General features: G+C 45.8%; 1 protein-coding gene across 2 annotated transcripts in view; it reads right to left on the minus strand.

Moving 5' to 3' along the window:
- LOC110537725 (protein Jade-1) overlaps positions 1–27,634 on the minus strand; it is a 144,446-nt gene that overhangs the window by 42,598 nt on the left and 74,214 nt on the right. For both annotated transcript variants that reach the window (XM_090192729.1, XM_036937730.2), the window contains exons 5-9: positions 22,659–22,846; positions 20,761–20,972; positions 19,741–19,908; positions 18,141–18,257; positions 12,482–13,078 (exon numbers count right to left, since the gene is read on the minus strand). In XM_090192729.1, the coding sequence (XP_090048855.1) occupies positions 12,482–13,078; positions 18,141–18,257; positions 19,741–19,908; positions 20,761–20,972; positions 22,659–22,846 (1,282 nt within the window). The remainder of the gene's footprint in view (positions 1–12,481; positions 13,079–18,140; positions 18,258–19,740; positions 19,909–20,760; positions 20,973–22,658; positions 22,847–27,634) is intronic.

The raw sequence follows: 27,634 nt of genomic DNA on the forward strand, positions 1-27,634 counted from the left end.
GTGCAGGTGCATTTATACGGAGACTTGATTACACACAGGTGGATTGTATTTATCATCATTAGTCATTTAGGTCAACATTGGATCATTCAGAGATCCTCACTGAACTTCTGGAGAGAGTTTGCTGCACTGAAAGTAAAGGGGCTGAATAATTTTGCACGCCCAATTTTTCAGTTTTTGATTTGTTAAAAAAGTTTGAAATATTCAATAAATGTCGTTCCACTTCATGATTGTGTCCCACTTGTTGTTGATTCTTCACAAAAAAATACAGTTTTGTTTCTTTATGTTTGAAGCCTGAAATGTGGCAAAAGGTTGCAAAGTTCAAGGGGGCCGAATACTTTCGCAAGGCACTGTATATAGTTGTTATTTTCTAGAAAACTAGCTACAGTCCACTTACCTAGCTAAGGTGTTGAACTCAGACTGATGGTGGGGGTTAAGTAACGTTAGCTAACTTTCCCCCCAGCAGTTTCAATCTAGCTAGTTTGCTAGCTAATGGCATTTTTATTAAATCAGACGGATAAGCTCAGCAAATATAGCTATTCGTTTTCCCTTTTCATTTAAATACAGCTTGCCAATTGCTAGTAAAGTAGGATGAATAAGTCAGAAGCAGGCTAAGCAATGCCAAGTTCATGCCTTTTACCAACACAAATCGTGTACAAGTACAAAAGAGACAATGAGCTTCAAGCAGATCCTGCTAGTTTTATTCCAGGACTTCAGGCCGAGGAGTAACAAGCGACTTGTTTGTAGAACCAGCCTCTTCACCAAATGTTGTCCCCATTCAGGGTTTTTCACGCTCAACAGTTTCCCGTGTGTGTCAAGAATGGTCCACCGCCCAAAGGACATCCAACCAACTTGACACAACTGTGGGAAGCATTGGAGTCAACATGGGCCAGCATTCCTGTCGAACACTTTCGACACCTCAACGAATTGAGGCTATTCGGAGGGCAAAAGGGGGTGTAACTCAACATTAGGAAGTTCCTAATGTTGTGTTTATTTTTCCCCCATTATATGCTTGACAAGCAATTCCCTTATTCCACCACTTGGCACTGTGCATACGCATGGTCATGGCTGTGTGTACATTTACACACTCAAGCAAACATTCATATTGATACATCTCACACTTCGCATGGAAATGATCCCACGCATGGTTTACACACAGATTTGTGCCTACGCATGATTGATAAATGAGGCAGTGAGGCTGAGTGAGTCAGGCTTGTAGAGGCCTGGAAGGAAAAGTGAGAGTCTGTGGTACAGTAGGCCTGGGAGGCAGTAGAGGGAGCCAGTTTGAAACCTGTTCAGTAGGGCGGGCCTGTCTGCTGTGTGACCCGGCCTGTCTGGCCCGCAGCAAGAGACCCCCCTGCAGCTACAGACCGTGTATGTGTGTGTTAGAGGCGGAGCCGGCACAGAGAGCAGCCAGAGCCAACTTCTGTCCCCCTCTCAGGGGTAAAAGCACAACTCGTTCTTTCTGTGCCTCTGTCCTCCCGGTGAACCCCTCTCTAATTGCGCAACACCAGGAACATTGTGCGAGACAGTGGTGGTGGGGTGGGGGTGGGTATGCACATCAAAAACAAAAATCGACAAATTTTGTAGAATCATGGTGGGGGAAAATAAATAGCGAGGGCGAGTCAAGTCACATTTCATTCATATCCTCGCTCTCTTTTCCAATAGCCCTTGCTCTCTCTCCCCCCCCGTAGCAACACAAGCTTCCTTTCCGCTGCAAAGTACTGTAGACGGGGAGGGGGGGGCAGGACAGGCTGGCTCTGTGAAATTGTAAAGTGCAGCCAAGAACAACTTTGCTGACGCTCCTCACCATGGCACACAGTGTACCTGACCGTACCGGCCGAACCCCTAGTCCTGCTCTGCTCTGCTTTCCCTGAGCCCCTGTGCTGCCCTGGCTGTACTTTTTGCCGCGACACACCCTGTTCCTCTCTCGCAAACACTGTTTCATAAGTGTTCTTTCCGATTGGCTCCTCTATGGCCGGGGCAGGTGACCTGCTGGGCTGGGTGTACAGTCAAGACTGCCAAGGCAGAGAGAGGACACGGCAGAGCAGAGAGGGCTCAGTGCCACCCAGCAATGGAACACAAGGGAGGAAGAGAGGGAGGGAACCTTGCATGGAATATCCAGAGGGAATGTGTGTCAGAAGGTGTTCTGGAATGGCTGGTGCATCTAGGCATCTATGTCCATTATCATATCAAGTTGTACACCCTCATTCTCTCTGTACTTTTCTCATGGAAAAGGAGGAGGACTTCTCCCTCCCCGCGGACAGTCTGTGTCTGGTAAGCCACCCCCTCTACCCCCCCGATTCTCTATCCATCTCTTTCTCTTTCTGTGCGCTGGGGTAATCCTACCAAGACCTCTCTCCCATGCAGCCCCAGTGTATGTACTGAACCTAACCCGGCAGTATAGCCCAGCAGTATAGCCCAGCTGCAGACCCAAAGCCTGCGTGGCTAATCGACTGGAACCCCGACCACATCCCTGCATGGACACTCACTGAGTCTTAGGCTCAGCTTTGGGCTATCTCCCTCCACATCGTCTCAACGCCCTCGCTTTCACAATCCCTCACTCATCACTTCACCTCTCCAGCCACACACACAGGGATGGACGCAGCCCCAGCGCTAGACATCCTGTTCTGAAGAAAAAAAACAACAGCGAGAATTCGCTACCCAATCATCATGCCACACATATCTCCGACATGAGCGACCCTGATTGGTAGAGGGATGGGGGTGATGGGACGTCAGGGGGGCGGGGCAGGGATAGGGGCTGAGGTTTCGGGAGTGGGCCAGGGGAGTGGGGGTAACGGGGGCTGGGTGGGGGATTGGAGAGCAGCGGCAAAAGCTCAACAGTGCATTAGGGACATCGCAGTACGATTCGTTCCACTCAGAGAACTTCAAAGGAGAGGCAGAGATAATCCGCCCCAACATTAGCCCGGAATCTTCCGTCCGCAGAGGTTCCCCTGAACAACGACTGGGAGGTGGTGGAGGGAGAGGAGGAAGAGAAAAGGCTGGGGTTGGGAGATGGAGGGATTTTTTTTTTGCCAGTAAATCAGAGATGATTGGAATGCGCCCGTCTCCCTGGCAGCAGAGAGAGATACCTACTGTACCACCATAAACTGTCTTCCTTTTATGATACCCATTCATAGGCTAAACATTTCAAGTAAGAGAAAAGGTCTCAAATGAACCACTAATGATCTTCAGCATAGTATCTCCTTGATAGTAAATATCAATGAAAGTGAAGGTGTGGTAGCCTGGGTGCCAGTCTGCTTCTGCTCTCTCGTCAACTCCTTATGGAATTGTCATGCAAACATGTTTGGCTTGACAATGAAGTAGGCAAAAGCACAAACAGATCTGGGGCCAGGCTAGTGGTAGCAACAAATAGAGAAGAAACAAGAAGCCAGTGCCAGTTCACTCTGAAACACACTGACATTTCAACAGCTTCCCTTGATATCTACCATACTGACAAGCTAAAATACACTTCTAGTCAGAGAAAGAGTCTCAAATCAAACATAAAATATTCTGGATTGAATGTCCTCCTCCTTGATGACAGTAAATATCACCGAGATGGGAAGTATACTATAAACCCTCCTACCAATAAGGTGCCAATAGAAGATTAAAGGATCAATACACCTGATCAGTGCCTGGCTGACACTTCAAACTCAATGATTTCCCCCCACTATCAATTCCCCAGGGCTCACTGGCCTTAGCGGTAAGATAAATAGAGCCTTTGGGGCTGTCACTGGGACTTTCTGATGGAACAACAAGTGATATGTTGACGTCCACCAAGAGAGAACAAGGCCAGATAACAGAGAGAGAGGCTGGAGGAGATCAGTAGAAGGTTATCCAGGCAAATCAATGCGTTAAGCCTATAGACTAGTACAGTACACATACGCCATAAGCCTACAGTCCAGCACGCAGATTAAAATTGCCTGTGCAACTTGAGTGGAGGTCATTTGCAATGTAATGTACTATATCCATAATAACACGGTCATGACGGTCTATTTATACATACAAATATATATACGTATATATACAGTGGGGAGAACAAGTATTTGATAACCTGCAAAATCGCCAGTGTTTCCTACTTACAAAGCATGTAGATATCATAGGTACACTTCAACTGTGAGAGATGGAATCTAAAACAAAAATCCAGAAAATCACATTGTATGATTCTTAAGTAATTAATTTGCATTTAATTTGCATTTTATTGCATGACATAAGTATTTGATACATCAGAAAAGCAGAATTTAATATTTGGTACAGAAACCTTTGTTTGCAATTACAGAGATCATACGTTTCCTGTAGTTCTTGACCAGGTTTGCACACTGCAGCAGGGATTTTGGCCCACTCCTCCATACAGACCTTCTCCAGATCCTTCAGGTTTCAGGGTTGTCGCTGGGCAATACGGACTTTCAGCTCCCTCCAAATATTTTCTATTGGGTTCAGGTCTGGAGACTGGCTAGGCCACTCCAGGACCTTGAGATGCTTCTTACGGAGTCACTCCTTAGGTGCCCTGACTGTGGAAGACCCAGCCATGACCCATCTTCAATGCTCTTACTGAGGGAAGGAGGTTGTTGGCCAAGATCTCGCGATACATGGCCCCATCCATCCTCCCCTCAATACGGTGCAGTCGTCCTGTCCCCTTTGCAGAAAAGCATCCCCAAAGAATTATGATTCCACCTCCATGCTTCACGGTTGGGATGGTGTTCTTGGGGTTGTACTCATCCTTCTTCTTCCTCCAAACACAACAAGTGGAGTTTAGACCAAAAAGCTCTATTTTTGTCTCAGACCACATGACCTGCTCCCATTCCTCCTCTGGATCATCCAGATTGGCAAACTTCAGACGGGCCTGGACATGCGCTGGCTTGAGCAGCGGGACCTTGAGTGCGCTGTAAGATTTTAATCCATGACGGCGTAGTGTGTTACTAATGGTTCTCTTTTGAGACTGTGGTCCCAGCTCTCTTCAGGTCATTGACCAGGTCCTGCCGTTTAGTTCTGGCCTGATCCCTCACCTTCCTCATGACCATTGATGCCCCACGAGGTGAGATCTTGCATGGAGCCCCAGACCGAGGGTGATTGACCGTCATCTTGAACTTCTTCCATTTTCTAATAATTGCGCCAACAGTTGTTGCCTTCTCACCAAGCTGCTTGCCTATTGTCCTGTAGCCCATCCCAGCCTTATGCAGGTCTACAATTTTATTTCTGATGTCCTTACACAGCTCTCTGGTCTTGGCCATTGTGGAGAGGTTGGAGTCTGTTTGATTGAGTGTGTGGACAGGTGTCTTTTATACAGGTAACGAGTTCAAACAGGTGCAGTTAATACATGTAATGAGTGGAGAACAGGAGGGCTTCTTAAAGAAAAACTAACAGGTCTGTGAGAGCCGGAATTCTTACTGGTTGGTAGGTGATCAAATACTTTTGTCATACTTAAAAATCATACAATGTGATTTTTGGGATTTTTGTTGTAGATTCCGTCTCTCACAGTTGAAGTGTACCTATGATAAATTACAGACCTCTACATGCTTTGTAAGTAGGAAAACCTGCAAAATTGGCAGTGTATCAAATACTTGATCTCCCCACTGTATGCCACGACACAATCCTGTCTACAGACAAATCCTTCGACATCATCGTTTGTTTTTTTCTCCGACATGCACTGTCAACTGTGGGACCTTAAATAGATAAGTTTGTGCCTTCCCAAATCATGCCCAATCAATCGAATTTACCACAGGTGGAGTTCAAGTTGTAAAAACAAAGGATTATCAATGGAAACAGGATGCATCTGAGCTCAAATTTGAGTCTCATTGCAAAGGGTCTGAATACTTACAGTTGAAGTCAGAAGTTTACATACACTTAGGTTGGAGTCATTAAAACGTGTTTTTTTCAACCGCGCCAAAACTATTGTTTGTTAACAAGAAATCTGTGGAAAGTTGAATAGGACATCTACTTTGTGCATGACAAGTCATTTCTCCAACAATTGTTTACAGACAGATTATTTCACTTATAATTCACTGTATCACAATTCCAGTGGGTCAGAAGTTTACATACACTAAGTTGACTGTGTGCCTTTGAACAGCTTGGAAAATTCCAGAAAATGATGTCATGGCTTTAGAAGTTTCCGATGGGCTAATTGACATCATTTGAGTCAATTGGAGGTGTAACTAAAGATGTATTTCAAGGCCTACCTTCAAACTCAGTGCCTCTTTGCTTGACATCACGGGAAAAATCAAAAGAAATCAAGACTTCAGATTTTTTTTTGTAGACCTCCACAAACCCTGGGTCATTCCCTGGGAGCAATTTCCAAACACCTGAAGGTACCACATTCATCTGTACAAACAATAGTACACAAGTATAACCACCATGGGACTACGCAGCCGTAATACCGCTCAGGAAGGAGACGCGTTATGTCTCCTAGAGATGAACGTACATCGGTGCGAAAAGTGCAAATCAATCCCAAAACAACAGCAAAGGACCTTGTGAAGATGCTAGAGGAAACGGGTACAAAAGTATCTATATCCACAGTAAAACGAGTCCAATATCGACATAACCTGAAAGGCCGCTCAGCAGGGAAGAAGCCACTGCTCCAAAACCACCATAAAAAAAGCCAGACTACGGTTTGCAACTGCACATGGAGACAAAGATCGTACTTTTTGGGGAAATGGTCTGATGAAACAAAAATATAACTGTTTGGCCATAATGACCATCGTTATGTTTGGAGGAAAAAGGGGGAGGCTTGCAAGCCGGTGAACACCATCCCAAACGTGAAGCACAGGGGTGGCAGCATCATGTTGTGGGGGTGCTTTGCTGGAGGAGGGACTGGTGCACTTCAAAATAGATGGCATCATGGGGTTGGAAAATGTGGATATATTGAAACAACATCTCAGTCAGTCAGGAATTTAAAGTTTCCCGCAAACGGATCTTCCAAATGGACAATGACCCCAAGCATACTTCCAACACTGTGGCAAAATGGCTTAAGGACAACAAAGTCAAGGTATTGGAGTGGCCATCACAAAGCCCAGCAAGGAGGCCTATAAACCTAACTCAGTTACACCAGTTCTGTCAGGAGGAATGGGCCAAAATTCACCCAACTTATTGTGGGAAACGTGTGGAAGGCTACCCAAAACGTTTGACACAAGTTAAACAATTTAAAGGCAATACACTCAATTAGTATTTGGTAGCATGTAAACTTCTGACCCACTGGGAATGTGATGGAAGAAATAAAAGCTGAAATAAATAACTACTATAATTCTGACATTTCACATTCTTAAAATAAAGTGGTGATCCTAACTGACCTAAAACAGGGAATTTTTACTAGGATTAAATATCAGGAACTGTGAAAAACTGAGTTTAAATGTATTTGGCTAAGGTGTATGTAAACTTCTGACTTCAACTGTATGTAAATAAGGTATTTCAGTTTATTTGTAATACTGTACATATGCCAAAATGTCTAAAAACCTGTTTTTGCTTTGTCATTATGGGTAGTGTGTGTAGATTGAAGACACATTAGTTTTTTTCCATCCATTTCAGAATAAGGTTGTTACTAAAAGTGCTATTGTGTTATTTGAAATAAAATACAAATCGTATTCTAATGTTACCCAAGGCCTTCAGAAAGACAAACAAATGATTAGTTTTGCAATAGCATATATTAAATATATTAATTACACTGTTAGAATGTTGCAGTCAGAATGACGGCGCATTAGTTTGTAGGGGGGAGTCAGAATATTGCAGTCCATCGAGGCCCAGCGGTTGTAGTGTTAAAGAAGGATTTTTAAGCCTTGACTAGAGTTGTCAAAAAAGTAGGCTAAATGTGAACAGTTCTAACATTTTTAATATGCGCCTTGGAATTCAATAAGAGGGAAGCACACGGTTGCATCCCCGATGTGTCTTTCTTCATACACTTCTGGCCTACTTCTAAGCTGAAATGCCTGTGAGAAGGACTATGATGGGCATTGGCTAATAAGAATTGAGATATCAGAGATCTATGTGAGTGAGAGGTGCTTCGGAGCACGGCAGCCGGGAGAAGGGAATTATAATGATTATATTCAAGGGCACAACGGCGACTTTCGCCGCAAAAGGAATGGGTTTTTAGGGTGCAATACAGCCACACAAGGGGGATGCCAGCGGGAAATTTGAGGCCTGGAATACAAATACACAAATAATGCCATGGAATTCTAAGCAAATGTTTTCTGCTAAATAAACAAGTGTAGACAACAGCAATATGGCATGGCCAGATCAGGACCTAACATAAGGACAACTCAGAGTATGCTATTCTGTTCTTCTGAAATAGACTGCATTTTATTCATATCATGCTTCTTTAGACCTGTCCAAAATACACAATGGATTTAGGCTATAGGCTAAAATTAGGTGTAGGCTATATTACATGGATTTATTAGACTTTTTCAAATGTAGACGTGGCTTGTAGGCTGTGCGTGGAAGCAAGGAGATGCTACATGTTAATTAACAGTAAATTACCGTGAGACCGACAGTTATTTGCTTGACAATGACCGGCTGACCAAGTTTCATGACTGCCACAGCCCTGGCCTTGACACAATTGAGACATGGATTGTGTATGTGTGCCATTCAGAGGGTAAATGGGCAAGACAAAATATTTAAGTGCCTTTGAACAGGGTATGGCAGTAGGTGCCCCGGCTTGAGTGTCAAGAACTGCAACGCTGCTGGGGTTTTCACGCTCAACAATTTCCCTTGTTTATCAAGAATGGTCCACCACCCAAAGGACATCCAGCCAACTTGACAGAACTGTAGGAAGCATTGGTGTCAACAATGGCCAGCATCCCGTGTAACGCGTGACACCTTGTAGTCCATACCCCGACAAATTGAGGCTGTTCTAAGTGTAGGTGCTAAATGAAATACATCCTCATCACTAGAGACTGACATCAACCTATAAATACGGTGTTCACGTTGATGTTCTTTTCTACTGCTCTGCTCTGTCTTGTTGCTATGCACGTTGCTAACGAATGAGTGGTCCCTTTCATAACATATTGTGGGAGTGTAACATGACAGAAACGGACCAGAAATGTGCTAATTAGCCCTTAAAAAGGAAAATTCCACCCAAAATCTATCTTTCGGTATTTGTTTCATTAGCCCATTGTTGACATAGTCCCAAAATGTTTTGCTTGTCAGCAATCAAGTTTTCAAGATACATCATATTAATCAAAATGCATCATATGGGAATGATTTCTGTATTGTTAAAGTGAGGTATCTTAAACTTGATTGCTGACAAGCAAAACACTTTGGGACTATGTCAACAATGGTCTAATGAAACAAATCGTTATTGGGTGGAATTTTCCTTTAACTCGCAGTCACAATTCTTCATTCTTCTTTGATCGAAGAGGACCAACACCTGTCCACAGGCAATCTACTCTATAGGAACCCACTGAGAAGTGCCCCTATGGGGAAGGAAAGGAACAGGAAAGGGGGATACTTAGTCAGTTGTACAACTGAATGCATTCAACTGAATTATGTCTTACGCATTTAACCCAACCCCTCTGAATCAGAGGTGCAGTGGTCTGCCTTAATCAACATCCACGTCTTTGGCGCCCGGGGAACAGTGGGTTAACTGCCTTGCTCGGGCAGAACGACAGATTTTTTTTACCTTGTCAGCTCGGGGATTCGATCCAGCAACCTTTCGGGTTACTGGCCTAACGCTCTAACCACTAGGCTACCTGCCGTCCCAGATGCACCATAAGGTAATAGGTACAAGTGCCATGTTGAGTCAGTGGGCAGACAACATCTGGTAGTCCGGACAGAGCAAAATTCAGTTGGTGATAACAGCAACCAAAAAGCACAATATAGGGCTGAAGGGCTCAATTAAATTCATATAATTTTTACCTACGTTCAAATGAATTGGAACTAGGTATACGAAGACGTGAGTGCAGACTAGTTAGCTGACAAAGAAATACACAACATAGCCTAAATATCGCTCGGCAAATTTGATTAAATCTGGCCTATTACACTAAGTACTAGGCCTACATCAGATATTTCACTATGGGAGAACTGAACACTAAGGTAGACAGCTCCGCGTTCACCTGAAAACACCTTTTAATCTCTATTTAAAAATCAGCTCATTATCAAGACACAATGCTCTGAATGTTCAAAATCTTGGGCTTACAGAATCAATGAACCTGCCTGGAGGATCACTCAGCAGTAGTAACAGCATGGCTGTTTAATCCAGACAGCAAACACAGAAATCACAGCCCCTGAAATCGCTCAACTCTCACGTCTCCCTGGCTGGCTCATTTAACCAGTGAGCGTGGCAAATTTTAAAAAAGAGCTCCTTGCCAAGTGTCCGCCCGGCTGCCACGCCACTGGGAAGGCAGGGAGGAAACCTGTCTACTTAAACACTTCCTACTCCCTGCTCAGCTCAACCATTGTCTCTTGCTGAGGGGTGTATCATTGACTAGGCCTTCCCAGCACCAGCCCTCAAGCCACCACTGTTAAAACAAGGTAACAGTCAACATGTCACCGCCCCCCCACGAATGACGCAGCGCCCCCTTGGGCCAATCAGTGTAATTTTGCAAATGTCAGATCTATATGGCAAGACGCACCATTCACCCAAGTTTCGTCAACATTGGGCGAGTTGTGTCTGGGATATTGTGTGGGTTAAATACTCATATCCCTGAGCATGTGTGCCAAATTTCGTTACTCTGAGTCAATCAGATCAAGAGATATAAACATGAGTTTGTAATAGCCCCACTGTATGGTCGATATGAATGTTCTTGGATTTGTTGAGTCTTGACAGTGTTTTCATCATGTACACCAAATTTTGTTACAATAAAAATAACCTTGACTGATTTATATGCATTTATGTGCAAGACCATGCCCACGTGAATGTTTATTTGACAATAGCGGCCATGTTGTTTAAGGTACTTGCCTGGAAAATATTGTGTTGAGAGACCTGTCTATGGATGCAAAGTCCACTATATATACAAAAAAGTATGTGGACACCCCTTCAAACTAGTGGATTCGGCTATGAGATATCGCTTGTGACTAACGTATGAGCGTACGGAAACAGATCCACAGTCTTCTCACCGATTTCATCGTGGGGGACAACAAACAGGGTGGTGAGGGGATAGAGAACAGGTGGAGGGGTGGCCGTCCGATTAGCAGCAGCAGGGAAGAATCCCAAATGGCATCCAATTCCCTTGATAGTGCAACTACTTTTGACCAGGGCTCATACGGTCAATCAAAAGTAGTTCATGATTAAGGGAATAGGAGTTCCAATTGGGATTTGCAACCCAGAAACCCAATCCTCCACTACTCCAATGATTCAGGTTAAGAGGATAGAAATGTATTTCCAATAGCCTGTTAACCCTCCCCTGACAGAGCCACCCGCACAATTCCCCTTTGACCCGACCCTTGTCCCCGAACTTAATTATAACCACCAAAACCACTCAATTAAGACTAATGGATAAATAAATTAGTACCATCACATGTTTTTGTTATTCTCTGTACTGTGGCGTGGGGGGGGGACTCCAGCACATTGACAGCGTTGTGTATTGCAGCATATAGAGAGCTGCGATAACCCGATAAGACCCGGCCCACGCATGTTCCTGCAGTGGCAGGACTCAGGAGGGAGGTCTATAGAAGGGAAATGGGATCGGCAGCAACTGCGTGACAAACACGGGCATCACTTAATCTAAAGGCCCCGTTGCTAAGTGGCGGGCTCAAATGAAAGAGGAGCTCTGGACACATCGATCTGCCGTTTGAGGTTATTAGTGGGCCTTTACCACAGAGGGTGTGCGCTGTGTGTGTGTGTGTATGTGCGTGCGTTTGTGGTGTGTCTGTGTGTGCGCGCAAGGTTGTATGTGTACGTGCCCGTTTGTGTCTCAGGGGACCACTGAGTCTGTCTGCTCTGCTCAGCCTCCCTCTCCATCCTGGTAATTAAATCGGCCATTTGGACCTAGTTAGCTGCCTACCTCTCTCCACTCTATACAACATACTTTACGGGAGCCTTGCCTGACGTAGCCCCTGATTGTTTTCCTCGGGGAGGCTGCACGGGGCATCCTGAGCGGATAGCACAGGGCAGGCTACCCCTGGTCTCAGTCAAACTACATTATGGACAGAGTTGGTGTGAGTGTTACTGAAACATCATTCAGGTATAAAGCCTAACAGACTACAGACGTAAAGTATCTCTACGGATTTCTTTATTATTATTATTACAAGCACCGACTTTGCTGATTGCTACTTTACTGAGGAAAAATTGACTTACTATAACTGTGACAGGTGGTTGTCTCACCTAGCTATCCTAAGATGGACGCACAACTGTAAGTTGCTCTGGATAAGATTGTCTGCTAAATGACTACATTGCAAATGTAGCCCTTTCACCATCTCCCCAATGGATGACGCAGGATTGTGGAAGCCATACAGCTGGACAGACAGAGAGACCAACGCACATGTCATTATAACAACAAACGACACACACACACACACACACACACACACTGTCCCCACCTTCCCTGTGCCAGCCACTCACCCTCTCTAGGTCCTGGCGTAGGTGCGTGAACAGTTTGAGGCGTCGGTACAGCACGTCCTGCTCCTGCTGTGCCAGGTTATCGACCTCGTCTCTCTTCAACGTCACCAGAGGACGGTTGAAGTTGGACTTCCTCCTCAGCTTCCAGAACTGGTACAGAAAATCCACGTGGGCGTCCGGCAGGCCCAGGCTCTCTGCCACGTCTTTGGGGTCCACCAGGCGGTAGAACTCGTCCTCCAGCTCCTGTAGCTTCTGTTTGCGCTGGCTAGCCTTCTCCCGCTCTATCTGGTCCCGGTCTGGACGCTCTGCCGGCGGCCGCTCGCTGGTCGCTTGGTGGTGGTCCGGCGCAGTTACGGAGGCTCTGTGGTCGTTGCCGTGTCCAGCCCAGTCTGGTTTGCTGCTGGCACCAGCGCTGTTGGTGTGGTTACTGTTGCCGGCCATGGCGTTGTTACTGTTGCCGGGGGCGGTAGTGCTACTGTGCTCCAGGCAGTAGGATTTGAAGCGCACTTCATCGTTCTCTGCCAGGATGGTGCGCATCTCAAGGCCATGGTCAAAGGCGCAGGTCACATGGAAGGCCACAATGCAGGACGGCATGGAGCACTGGGGAGGGAGGGAGGTGAGGAGGAGAGGAAGCACAAGGGAGTAAAGGAAAGATACGTTTCAATATGAGTGTCACGTCAAACACTGCTTCAGAGTTGTTAAACACGCATCCAGAAGACGGGCACACAGTCCCGCAATCTGTAGGGGAAACAATAGTTTGTCCCTGACGATGTTGTCTTCACACAAACATGGTAATGACTGCTTCGCAATACTGTCACAACTCCTTCCTCTGCCACCACAAAGAGAAATATGTGTGACAGAGATAGTGTTCAGAGAAATTAGTGTTCAGCTAAATTTCCTCGGTCTGCCTTTATATTGTCTACCCCAGACAAACAGGAGCTCCGCTATCTCCTGGCCTGTGGGCAACACGATCCACATAAAATCTTGGTTCCTATAAGTATCAGAAGCCACAGAGAACAACAAGGAAACCCAGATCTGTCCGTGCCTCCCTACATTACAACCGCAGTCTAAAAATCAAACCTCTGTTGTTGCCTTTCCTCAGGCCTATCCATTTCAGACCTCACCAAAGACTGCCTCTGGGAGAGGTCTCATGTGGGGACGAGGGGAGGATGGGTTATAGCAGTGTTTTCCATGCCATCAGAGAGCAGCAGAACAAGAGGCCCACATTCTCTAAGGGCCTGGGATGACAATGACAGGCCTGCTCAGCTCAGGGTCTGCGTCCCGAACGGTACCCTATTCCCTATCTAGTGCAGTACTTTTGACCGGGGCCCACAGGGACACCCATACGGCTCTGGTAAAGTACTGCACTATGTAGGGAATAGGGTGCCATGTGGGACAAAGCCAAGGTGTCCCTGTGGCTGCCTGGGAACTGGCTCTCCTCTGTCGCGTCCTCCCTCTTTCCCTTTCTTTCGCTCTGTCTACAGAGGCCCAACTCATAGAAGATATCACAGCCCACTTGTCACTCTGGCCCTCTCCTGTGCCCATTCTCTCTCTTTATCCCTCCCTCTCTCTCGCCATTCTCCAGAGGCCCAACGCACTCCCATCACTGAAGCAGAGAACTTGTGGCTCTGGCTCTCCCTTTCCATGCTTTCCCTCTTCATCACAGTAGAGTATTCCACTTGTCTCAGTGGCTGTCTCCCTCCTGAGGGTTGAGAGCCCATACGGCTTTGTCTGCCATGATGAGGCGAGAGAGATAAGCCAGAACTGGAAACCACTATTCCTCATCTCTTTACCCTGCAGCTTGGTTATGCCCTCAATACCAGCTCCCCACACTGACTCCCATTGTCAGTCCGCTAAACATTAAATGGAAGTAGTTATTTTCGGTCCAAATATATCACACTGTCTGGTGGATAGTGGATAAAGATACAAGTACGGAGCTCTGCTGCTTCACTGTACCCTTCCTGGACATATCAACGTTATGGCACCATAGCCATACATAGCATCACAAAATGGCACCCTATTCCATATATAGTGCACTTAAAGTAGTGTGTTATGTAGGGGATAGGGTGCCATTTGGGACCACGTAATTATTGATGAGCTACTTTTTTATTTATTTTTTAAGTGAGTATTTGAATATAATAATCCTCCAATAAAACATAATTCATAATTTGTCAGACAGCAATTCACTGAATACACACACACACACACACACACAGTTAGTTAGTGTAGCCATTTCAGCTGTTTGGTGTCAAAACGGGCCCAGCTTGCTATCTGGGGATTTGTCTTCCGTGAACCATCATAATCCATACACAAGTAATAGTCTACAATTAAAATGGCAAGATAATAACGCATGTACATGTAGCTATCTCAATTGTATCAAAAAGTTGTTTTCGTTGCTAGACATTGTTCGCTACATGGCTAGCTAGTTAGCTAGACAGTTGCATACAGGTACCGTTCTAGTTTGCTTCGTCCCGCAACGAGCCATTGTTTACACGGCTAGCTGAGCTGGCCAGTTGCATTCTGCTGTTAATTTTGATTATCATAATCCTCAATCTTTTTCATTTTGCCAGTTTGTCATTCATGTTTAACTAGCTAGCTACTGAAAATAGCCACTGCGGTGCGAACGCAAATCAATTAGCAAGCTAATCAAACCGCATGTTGCGTTATAGGGACATGCTAAGTTGGCTAGCTAGATAGCCACGATGAAATGATCGCTAAATAGCTAGCTACTGGTTTTTTTGCATGTTCAACTCGCTGGCTAGCTAGATGAATACCATTTACATCTAGCCAGTTGGTAATTACGAAGCTAAATCTAGCTAGTTGTCTTCATTGCCATTATTGGAATGGAAGCAGATTAAGCGTGCACAGGGCATTTTAATACAGCTGTAGCAGTCAACAGGAAATAACAAGCTGTAGGGCATTAATTAAATCATGTTTAAACCCATAATAGTCTTTGTACTTCGAGCTTATTGTTTGGGAGTCAATGAATATTATTGCTGGTATGCAAGGTTTTAATGTCTTGTCTATTTTTTGTCTGCTTTCCTCCTTTATAGCTTTAATTGTCTGGAGCCTGGTGTTGTTGTGGCCAAGGAGCTTTCACTCAGATGTCACTAGGTTTCAGCTGCTGTGCACTGTTGATGTCCTTCCTCCTTGTCCTGTCAAAGGGCAGGACAGATATACAGCACATTCTGAAAGTATTCAAACTCCTTGACTTTTTCCACATTACGTTACAGCCTTATTCTACAAATGAAAAAAATAAATAAAATCCACACACAATACCCCATCAAGACAAAGCAAAAACTGATTTTTAAACATTTTTTGCAAATGTATTCTAAATAAACTGAAATATTACATTTACATAAGTATTCAGACCCTTTACGCTGTACTTTGTTGAAGCACCTTTGGCAGCGATTACAGCCTTGAGTCTTCTCGGGTATGACGCTACAAGCTTGACACACCTGGATTTGGGGAGTTGCTCCTATTCTTCTCTGCAGATCCTCTCAAGCTCTGTCAGGTTGGATGGGGAGCGTCGCTGCACAGCTATTTTCAGGTCTCTCCAGAGCCGTTTGATCGGGTTCAAGTCCGGGCTCTGTCTGGGCCACCCAAGGACATTCAGAGACTTGTCCCGAAGCCACTCCTGCATTGTCTTGACTGTGTGCTTAGGGTTGTTGTCCTTTTGGAAGGTGAACCTTTGCCCCAGTCTGAGGTCCTGAGCACTCTGGAGCAGGTTTTCATCAAGGATCTCTTTGTACTTTGCTCCGTTCATCTTTCCCTCGATCTTGACTACTCTCCCAGTCTCTGCCGCTGAAAAACAACCACACAGCATGCTGCTGCTACCACCATGCTTCGCTGTAGGGATGGTGCCAGGTTTCCTCCAGAGGTGACGCGTGGCATTCAGGCCAAAGAATCTTGGTTTCATCAGACCAGAGAATCTGGTTTCACATGGTCCGAGTCCGTTAGGTGCCTTTTGGCAAACTCCACGCAGGCTGTAATGTCCCTTTTACTGAGGAGTGGCTTCCGTCTGGCCAATCTACCATAAAGGCCTGATTGGTGGAGTGCTGCTGAGATGGGAGAACCTTCCAGAAGTACAATCATCTCCACAGAAGAACTCTGGAGCTCTGTCAGAGTGACCATTGGGTTTTTGGTCACCTCCTTGACCAAGGCACTTCTCCCCCGATTGCTCAGTTTGGCCAGCTCTTGGAAGAGTCTTGGTGGATCCAAACTTCTTCCATTTAAGAATGATGGAGGCCACTGTGTTCTTAGGGATCTTCAACGCTGCAGAAATGTTTTGGTACCCTTCCCCAGATCTGTGCTTAGACACAATCCTGTCTCACAGCTCTACAGACAATTCCTTCGACCTCATGGCTTGGTTTGTGCTCTGACATTCACTGTCAACTGTGGGACCTTATATAGGCAGGTGTGTGCCTTCCCAAATCATGTCCAATTAATTTAATTACCACAGGTGGTCTCCAATCAAGTTGTAGAAACATCTCAAGGATGATCAATGGAAACAGGATGCACCTGAGCTCAATTGCAAGTCTCATATCAAAGGGTCTGAATACCTTTTTATTTTTAATACATTTGCAAACCTTTCTAAAAACCAGTTGTTCACTTTGTCATTATGGGGTATTGTATGCAGATTGAGGAGGGCTTCTTTTTATTTATTAAATCCATTTTAGAATAAGGCTGTAACGTAACAAAACGTGGGAAAGGTCAAGGGGTTTGAATACTTTCCGAATGTACAGTATGCTCTCAGGCTAGATTCGTTTGTTCATATCTTCTTAACCTGAACCAAAGTTACTGAAATAACCTTGTGATATAGGCCTAGGTCTAAATATTGTTTTTACCTTGTGGTGTTTGAAGTTTTCCTAAATTTAGGCTACCGCCTTTATCACTTTTCTTTGTTGTTTTTTGAAGCATTACCTCACTGCTTCAGCACATGGCCACAGTCACATGGGTGGGTCTAGAGCCTCAGAACGATGCTACATGGGCGTAAACAAAGAGCAGCACTGTAGCTCTTCAATGTGTAAGGTTATCTTTATTATACAAGAACAGGCACTTTAATACTGTAAATGGTTTGCCTAAAGGGGTGAGAACAAAAATCATTTGGGGGAATTTAGTTAAACTGTTACGTTTCTAAAAACCAAAATTTCCCAAGGACTCATGTAGAGCAAGTGTGAAAACCACAGCAAAATGTTTGAATGCTTTTTTCTCCTAAATGCGATTATAAATGTATCAACTTTTAAAGCAGTATTACTTCCTCATGTTTCCTCTAACTACAATGTATGATATGCCATTTTGAAGCTACGAGTCTGTACTTTTATCCAATGCAAAAAAACACCATTTACATGTTGTTTTTTTAAACATAAGACCGAAAATAGATGGTGGGTCACGTATGTGCTGCTAATGGGAAACTTAAATTAAAATAAAGAACTCCTTATCACACCTTCATGGCATCTTTAACACCCGCAGGTGCACTGAAATGCTAATATGAAAAAGGGGGCTTACTGCGTGTGTGTGTGTGTGTGTGTGTGTGTGTGTGTGTGTGTGTGTGTGTGTGTGTGTGTGTGCTTGTGCTTGTGTAGAAATGCATCTGTCTGGTGATACGATTGTGTGTACTGGTGCAGTAAAGTGGTGTTTTCTGGTAATGTGTGTGGCTCACCTGAATGCAGGTGCCTGTGTGTTCTCGACACAGGCTGCAGAACAGGGCCCAGCGGCTGGAGGGGATGTGGGACACCTTGGTAATGGGCTCCATCTTCTCCGGGCAGCCTATACTCACCTAGATAACACACGCACACACACACACAGTCAAAACAGATGTGTCTTACAAGACATTAATACACACAGAACAGTTTTGACAGATGCTCATCAAGCACTTTGCTTCACAGACGTTAATACAGACTTTGAGATTGTAAGTAGTTCTTTCACCGAATGTCACGTTCTCTGCGAAGTCTATATTCCTAGAGCCCAGTGTCATCCCTTGAAAGGCTCTTCCCTTCCGCCCAGCTTCCGACATTCATTCCCCCACATTCATATTCCTCTCTCTGAAAAGAGTATTTCTGTAAAGGCCTCATCCTTCATGCCCAGGCCCTAATAACTGGCAGACAATCTGGACTTCCTCCATCCCCTCCCTGATAGTCCATGAAATGCTGCGTGAATCCTCCCCCATTCTGATTGCAGCCATTGAACCAGGCCTTTCACACAGAGTGGAGGGCTATGCTCTCTCGCTCTATGCAGGCATCACCATCTTCCTTCCCCTCCCTAGCTTTTGTCCTCTCTTGATTAGGATATCCAAGAGTCTTCAAGTCTCAAGATGGAGGACTGGGTCTCTTTCCAAGTGTCTTTCTCTCTCTGTGTGTGCGCGCGCACGCGCGTTACTTTTCAAATCGCTCCTTCCCCTTATTCCGGCTCCAATTAGTTCACATTACCAAAAGGCAATGAAAAGCTTTCATTTAAAAGTGACAACTGGAAATGAGGAGGAAATCAAAAGCCTGAAGGGAAAGGCGGAAAATTGAAGTTGGCCTTATTTTGGAATAAGGGCGGAGGGGGGGTTGGAGGTTGGAGGGTTGGGGAGAGAGGTATAGAACGGCGGGAGGTTCGAGCATTTGAAGACTAAGTGAGAGAGATACACCCTCAGCTGATGCCGGACCCTCTCAAAGCTGAAAGCCCCCCTGACGCCCGTGAAATTCCCATCTCCGCCACAGCTTCTTATTAACTACCCCTCCCTGCCTGTGTCTTTAGTGCAGAGAGAGAGAGAGAGAGAGAGAGAGAGAGAGAGAGAGAGAGAGAGAGAGAGAGAGAGAGAGAGAGAGAGAGAGAGAGAGAGAGAGAGAGCAGGACGCAAATTAATTTCCATTCAAAGACGTTGGTGGGGGAAGTAAAACAAACAAGAACAACGATAAGAATTAGTCCAATCAATGTGACAGAATACAATTATTGCTAAAAGGGTTCAGGACACCAAAAGGCACTTCATTAACAGGGACCTAAGCGCTTCACGCCGCTTTGAGCAGCGGGCCTTAGCATAACCACATGTTTGTCTTATTGTCCCAGTAATGTTGATGCTCAAGGTGTGTGTGCTTGTCTTGTTTAGGAGTGGGAGCGTGTGCATTTGCATATATATTAATCATTAATATGATTGCATGTATTGAAGGTCTATAAATGTGTGTGTGCATGTGTATAATGTGGGGGTGCGTATGAATATGTATGCGTATGTGTGTGTGTGTGTGTGTGTCTGTGCAGGTGTGTGTGCCCAGTGGGCTCACCTCTGGGATCCATAAGGCACAGCTGACGTGGACCCACTTGGTTCCACTGCGGGTGGGCTTCAGGGCTCCGCCTCTCTTGGGGCACAGCAGACATTTGGGTTGCACCCCCAGGGCGCAGGTTCGGCACAGCCAGTTCCCCTGTGGGACCTTCAGGATCCCATAACACGCCTGGGGAGAGACAGAGGGATGGGGAGGAGAGTGAGAGAGGGAGGGAGGCGAGACGGAGGGGTGGGGGAAAGGGAAAGACGGTGGTGGAGATGGAGGAGAGAGGGAGAGGAGAGGGAAAGATGAGATGGAGAGAGAGGGAGAGGGAAAGATGAGATGGAGGAGAGAGGGAGAGGAGAGGGAAAGATGAGATGGAGAGAGAGGGAGAGGAGAGGGAAAGATGAGATGGAGAGAGAGGGAGAGGAGAGGGAAAGATGAGATGGAGAGAGAGGGATTGGGGAAGAGAAGGATTGGGAGGAGATGGAGAGGATGAGGGACTATTTTCAAACATGTCAAAACAGTGGTGAACGGAAGAGGTTGATAGAGCTGTATAACTGTCAGGGGATTGTCAAACCAATTAACACCATTCCACCCAAACAAAAAAATAACTCCAGTCTAAAAAACGAAAAACATGAAGTTGATGTTTCTATTTCTGGGACGTGTTTTTCTTGCTGTTTATAGTCGTCTAATACCCAGAATTCCATTAACAGGGAGAGTTTCTGTATGATCTGACAGTTGGAAGTAAGTAGTCAAAGAAAGAAATGAGTAGAGTATCCAGTTTCTCCCCACAACTATAAACAAACCTAAATGACCACCTTTGACCTTTATGTAAATCTTTCCATGATCCAAAAGAACTACAAATCCCCCCCCCCCGCCCAATCGCATCCTGACCCCCAAAAACACCCGTAATACTGCCCAAACAGACTTCACGCTCACTAAACACGTACACCCTCTTTCAAAAGACAACTCTTAATATCCCTACAACTTCTAATTGTCCCCTCCTCTATCCCACCTCCACCCAACCCTGATCTGCACCTGATGTACGCAGATGTTGCACTTGTCACAGAAGACCATCTCGTTGCCGTCTTCTCCCTCGGGGGACCGGCACACGTCGCACACCACGTCTTCATCGTACTCGATGCCCAGACCCTCCTCCGTCTCTATGGCCTGCTGCATGTTCTCCTCACACTGGCTCTCCAGCTCCACCAGAACACGCTCCATGGTCAGCTCGTCCAGCTCCGGCAGCGCTGAGGGAGGGAGGGTCAGAGTCATACGTTTGGGAGAGAAGGAACAGAGGGGCACAGTTAGTCACATGGCTCAGGCTAAGCCGTCACCTATGGGAATTCATATCGAACTCAAGTAACTGGATTGGCACGTGCTTTGTGTTTAACTCAACTGTTTGTCTTTCATTCGCAGAACATTTTGTACTATTAAACCCCGGCTATAAATTGGTCTTGTACTTCTTCGGATTCTTGCCAAATTCCAACAGCCACAGCCCGAAAGCAAACGGCCATGTATCAGACCGTGTTTTATAAGTACTGGGAAAAGGCCTCCCATGGGTTACATACTGTACAGTGTTCAGTGATTAAAGAGTTGTTTTTAAAAGCAAACCAGGAAGAAGCTGAGTTTAGTTAACCATTCACTTCGGAGCCAGTGACATTTACATCTTGTAAATAGGGAGAGGCTAGAGGAACAAACGTTTCAGTGGGAACGCGGGTGTGTAAGTACATAACTTCATGTGGGGAAAAGAGAGAGTGAGAGAAAGAGAAATGGAGTGAGGCATGTTGGTAAAGCGAGAGAGAGAGAGAGAGAGAGAGATCAAAATAAAAGATGGAGCATGCTCCATCAGCCTATCGGTGTTGCGATATGGCATTATACTGTAACCCGGCAACAAGCAAGTGCTTGTTTGGTCTAGACATTGGGGTTATGAGAAGCAGCCCATTTGAGGAAAAACTATTTAAAAAGCAGAGTAAATAAGCCCGGGCCTGAGGGATTTAATAATGCAATTATATTTCTTATCTATGAGCACAAGATCAGATTGTAAATAAACTGGGTCTGTGATGTGGAGAGAGAGCGAGCTTCAGGGTCAGCTACAGTAGCCCCGGCCGGCCAGCTAGAGAGCGGTTGATAGAGACTGGGCTCAACAGTGGGAATATCCCTCTGTGTGGACAGAGTGCAGGGAGGCGCACCCTTCTGACCCCCAAAACGCCTCTCTCCAATGTCACTACTCCACAATAAAAGAGCGATGAGGAGTAGTGGAGTTGTGGAGAGGAGGACTGTGTGTGTTAGGGTGAAGTGTTAAGGCACGGACACCCCGGTAGCGTTGGCCAGCCGAGAGTACTTAGCACCTCTGAACAGAGTGCCGGCCCGTAATTTGCAAAACCACGATTCTACATCGAGAAACAGGAGAAAATGTCGGCAGTAAAACACTGAAACACACGGCGCCGGCCGAACGGTGAAAGAATGAACCTCTCTGACCAGTACTACCAACCCTCCCTGGCCACAGGCCCTGGCTTGCGTCCGAAATGGCGAACGGCAGACTGTCACTCGGTGCGATGCGTTTTCTCCTTTAAAATGTGTCTGCAGTTTATAGTTTTGAGGACGCAAGTTTTCACAATGGAGTAGAGGTACAATAGTACGGTCATACTGCAGGATGGTCATACAATAGCTCGTAAAATGCTTATCCACAGTAGCCCAGTAAGTGTGTGTGAGTTGTTTTACGAGCTTTTGCGTCACATTCTAGACTAAATGCTCAAACTAACAGATCGATAGGCTAATAAAGTCCTGTTGACGTTGACTTGAAGGTTCTCATTCCAAATGGAACCCTATTCCCTTACATAGTGCACTACATTTGACCAGAGCCCTATGGACCCTGCTCAAAAGTAGTGCAACTCTAAACGGTGCCGGGTTAGGACTCCGAAGAAGTCTCTCACCCAGTTCCCTGAACTCCTGGTTGACCAGCTCCAGCCAGGACACGTCCATGTCATCCAGGTCATAGCGACTGTGGGGCTCATCGGTGGTCTTCATGTCCCTCTGGCTCAGCCCCAGGCCCAGCACACACCCCCGGCCTTGGCCCTGCACAGGCCAGTAGAACGGGATACGCCCCACCTCCGGTAGCATCCTGTCAACACACACAGAGAGAGACAGCAAGAGAAAACACACCGTTTTAACTTTTACTCCCTTTCTATTTCATTAACTGACTGAAACACGTACAGTGAAGGAAATAAACATTTCCTTGGACTTATGAGCCAGTCAAAGGAATCGTTTGATCAGGGCCCCACCAGGGTTCTGGTCAAAAGTAGTGCACTACACAGGGAACAGGGTGTCCTTTGGGACCATAGCGTGTCATCCTGACATTCCTACAGTACAGCCCGAACAGCCCTCTGTTCAATACACAGGCCCTGTGTTGTGTCGGTCTGCCCAGACATGGGGGTATGTCAGCAGCGCACAGGGAGCCCTAGGCCATTGGGGGGGGGGGGCATAGCTGGAGTCATCATCTTCTCTGTCTGAGCAGTGTGTCACTCTCCTCCCTCCCCACGGCGCCTCATGCCCTTCTTACTATGCCATGGGAAATGGGGTCAGGGAACACCACTTGACCCACTGGGAGGGGAGCCCATTAGCGTAAACATTTCTGTAAGGATCTCCCGCTCTCACACACACACAGAGTCAAATCTATGTTTTTCTCCATTGGAGTTCAATGGACAGAATTAACTGACACAACTAGCTGAACAAATGATTTACATTTGTTGTCATTGTGATCTACTTCGGGTTTGTTTGGTTAACACGAGTTGTTGGGGACTACTAATATATTGTGAATCCTAATCATTAGTATGCTTGTGTGGAATGGGAACATTGCATTCTGATGTTGGGAATGGCTGTACACACGCAGCGTTTTTTACTTATCGACATTGCAAGACTGAGGTCAAATAGGTTTACTTGAATTATTTCCTGGGCCGGACTATTTTTTCCCGCCCAGTTACCACACACATCAACGCTTGTTCCCAGACCGGTACACAACCTAGGGTTTTCCAGTCCTATCAGTGCGCAAAGAAACAAAAACACACACGGATGGATACACACACACACACTCGCACCTCGTCATCTCCTCCACCTGTACTCAAATCGTGACCTTTGAGTGAGTGGGAAGCCAACGGGATAATGACAGATTCGGTCTCTAATCTTAAACGGGTCATATCCTCAACATCACCATGGCTCCTGCCTAACTGCGTCGGAGGGTGGGTAGCGTACAGGCTGTTTATACACAGGCACGCTGCGTGTCCCAAAATGGCATCATATTCCTCACGGTGCTCAGGTCAAAAGTGGTGCACAGTATAGGGAATAGCTTGCCATTTGGGACGCACAGACACTTTGCTCCCCACACTTCCTCCACTTCCCTGGCCGACACATCTGATGTAAAAACCATGCAAATAGTGTGAGGCCTGAGAAATCCCCCTACAGCTGCCTTACTGCTGCTAGCAGCCTGTTGTCTCCATCCCTCCGCCACCACAGACACTGTGATCTCCATCTAAAAATATTTTGAAAAACAGGAAAATATCAAATGTGAGTGCCTTACATTCGCACGCGGGGGAAGAGAATCATTCCGTACATTTTCATACAGAGTTGTTGTGCCTTATTACGTTGGTTATCTTTTCATTAGATAACCCCCTTCTACTGTCCGTTGCACCCCCCCCCCCCCCCCCCCAAGCTTCAATAACTGTAATTAAATCCCCAGGCAAGATAAGCTAGCCTAAAAGGTGTTCAGAGCTACAGGAAGTGTGAATTGTCTGAAGTGGTGATCAGAGAGATTCACATCGTGAAGTTTGCAAAGACGCAGACAGAAGGTGGCTAACCTAATGCTCCTCTGTCTCTATCATTTCCAGCATAGTGCATCTACAGTGGGGCAAAAAAGTATTTAGTCAGCCAACAATTGTGCAAATTCTCCCACTTAAAAAGATGAGAGGCCTGAAATGTTCATCATAGGTACACTTCAACTATGACAGACATATTGAGAAGGAAAAAAATCCAGAAAATCACATTGTAGTATTTTTTATGAATTTATTTGCAAATGATGGTGGAAAATAAGTATTTGGTCAATAACAAAAAGTTTCTCAATACTTTGTTATATACCCTTTGGTGGCAATGACAGAGGTCAAACGTTTTCTGTAAGTCTTCACACACTGTTGCTGGTATTTTGGCCCATTCCTCCATGCAGATCTCCTCTAGAGCAGTGATGTTTTGGGGCTGTTGCTGAGCAACACAGACTTTCAACTCCCTCCAAAGATTTTCTATGGGGTTGAGATCTGGAGACTGGCTAGGCCACTCCAGGACCTTGAAATGCTTCTTACGAAGCCACTCCTCCGTTGCCAGGGCGGTGTGTTTGGGATCATTGTCATGCTGAAAGACCCAGCCACGTTTCATCTTCAATGCCCTTGCTGATGTGAGGTTTTCACTCAAAATCTCACGATGCATGGCCCCATTCATTCTTTCCTTTACACGGATCAGTCGTCCTGGTCCCTTCGCAGAAAAACAGCCCCAAAGCATGATGTTTCCACCCCCATGCACATGGGTATGGAGAAGGTATGGTGTTCTTTGGATGCAACTCAGCATTCTTTGTCCTCCAAACACAACGAGTTGAGTTTTTACCAAAAAGTTATATTTTGGTTTCATCTGACCATATGACATTCTCCCAATCTTCTTCTGGATCATCCAAATGCTCTCTAGCAAACTTCAGACGGGCCTGGACATGTACTGGCTTAAGCAGGGGGACACGTCTGGCACTGCAGGATTTGAGTCCCTGGCGGCGTAGCGTGTTACTGATGGTAGGCTTTGTTACTTTGGTCCCAGCTCTCTGGAGGTCATTCACTAGGTCCCCCCCGTGTTGTTCTGGGATTTTTGCTCACTGTTCTTGTGATCATTTTGACCCCACGAGGTGAGATCTTGCGTGGAGCCCCAGATCGAGGGAGATTATCAGTGGTCTTGTATGTCTTCCATTTCCTAATAATTGCTCCCACAGTTGATTTCTTCAAACCAAGCTGCTTACCTATTGCAGATTCAGTCTTCCCAGCCTGGTGCAGGTCTACAATTCTGTTTCTGGTGTTCTTTGACAGCTCTTTGGTCTTGGCCATAGTGGAGTTTGGAGTGTGACTGTTTGAGCTTGTGGACAGGTTTCTTTTATACTGATAACAACTTCAAAAAGGTGCCATTAATACAGGTAACGAGTGGAGGACAGAGGAGCCTCTTAAAGAAGAAGTTACAGGTCTGTGAGAGCCAGAAATCTTGCTTGTTTGTAGGTGACCAAATACTTATTTTCCACCATAATTTGCAAATAAATTCATAAATGTGATTTTCTGGATTTTTTTTTCTCATTTTGTCTGTCATAGTTGAAGTGTACCTATGATGAAGATTACAGGCCTCTCTCATATTTTTAAGTGGGAGAACTTGCACAATTGGTGGCTGACTAAATACTTTTTTGCCCCACTGTATGTACAGTGGCTGACTGTAGATATCTTGTGAAAGTGGAGGGAAACCACAGGGGTGAGGTGAGAGAACGGTGTGTTCTCTCTGGCCAGGGTCACATGTCCTGAACACAGGCTACATAAACAATGAGCGAACGAGAGGGAGGGAGGGATGGGAGAGTACATAGAAAATAGAGACAGACAGTAAGAGAGAACAGAGATTAAACAGACAGTAAGAGGACAGAGAGAGAGAAAACAGACCGTAAGAGGACAGAGAGATTAAACAGACAGTAAGAGAGGACAAAGAGAGCCAAAAACAGAGAGACAGTAAGAGAGAACAGAGAGAAAACAGCGAGACAGTAAGATGACAGAGAGATTAAACAGACAGTAAGAGAGGACAGAGCGAAAGAGAAGAGGAGGGAAGAGTTGTTCTGGGCTGCCAGACTGGGTGGAGTCACAGCGATGTGGGCAGGAGGGCGAGATGACTCAGGTCAACAGAGATGATGAAACAACAAACAACAAATCCAGACAGATCTAACTCTAGATATGAGGGGACAGACAGTAAAATTAGAGGGGCAAATGTGTCCTAGCTACCCATCTTCAGTTAACTGGAAATCCGTCTTCAATAAGCTGACTACGAAGGGAGCTGTAGTGACTGTTGTTATTTTGTTGTTGCGCAATCCTTACATGGCATCACTGGCAGACAAATGCATGCTGGTCTGGTGTCACGTGGTCGAGTTCAGCTTTTCCCAACAGTACACGTTTTTTTTGTTTGTTGTTGTATCCCTGAACAAACACACTTCATTCAGCTCATTGAGGGCTTGAGGATTTAGTGGGCAAGTTGAATCAGGTGCGTCTGTCCAGGGTTGCAATAGAAATGTATACCGTTGAAGGTACTCAAGGACCAGGGTTGGGAAACACTGGTCTAGTTGGTAAGAGTGTGGCGCTAGCAACAACAAGGTTGTGGGTTCAACTCCCGCAGTGATCACATGTACTGAAATGTATGCCCTCACTGTAAATGGAAGTCACGTAAGGATTAAAGTGTTCATCATTGCTATATTATTGACTAAATCCTAGGTTCCAAGTTACCATCACTCCTGTCTAAGGAAAGTAAGTGCCCAAGACAGAAGTGGGGAAACTAAAAATATTTGGATATTCCCTTGCTCTCCTTTGAGTCCTGGCTTCACAGCAGAGGCAGCTTTTGATCCTTCTTTGCCCTGTGGAATATTTATCTGGAGCGTGGGGTGAGCTGAATTACACAACAAAAGGGCTTCAGACTCTCAGCTCCTCCGACCGAACACCAGTACATGCTTCCCTTCACGCCATCCCAGACCCAGAGGGGATGTGGCTTTGGGTTTTATTGCACACTGACTGGCCTTGGGGGATCTGGAGTGTGTGTATCTTGCGGCTACTGTACCCTCCGTGCGAGGCTCAGAGAGAGAGCGAGCTACTGT

This window comes from Oncorhynchus mykiss, chromosome 12 (assembly GCF_057628025.1).
Source record: "Oncorhynchus mykiss isolate SJ-2025 chromosome 12, ASM5762802v1, whole genome shotgun sequence".
In the NCBI taxonomy this organism is placed as follows: Eukaryota; Metazoa; Chordata; class Actinopteri; order Salmoniformes; family Salmonidae; genus Oncorhynchus; species Oncorhynchus mykiss.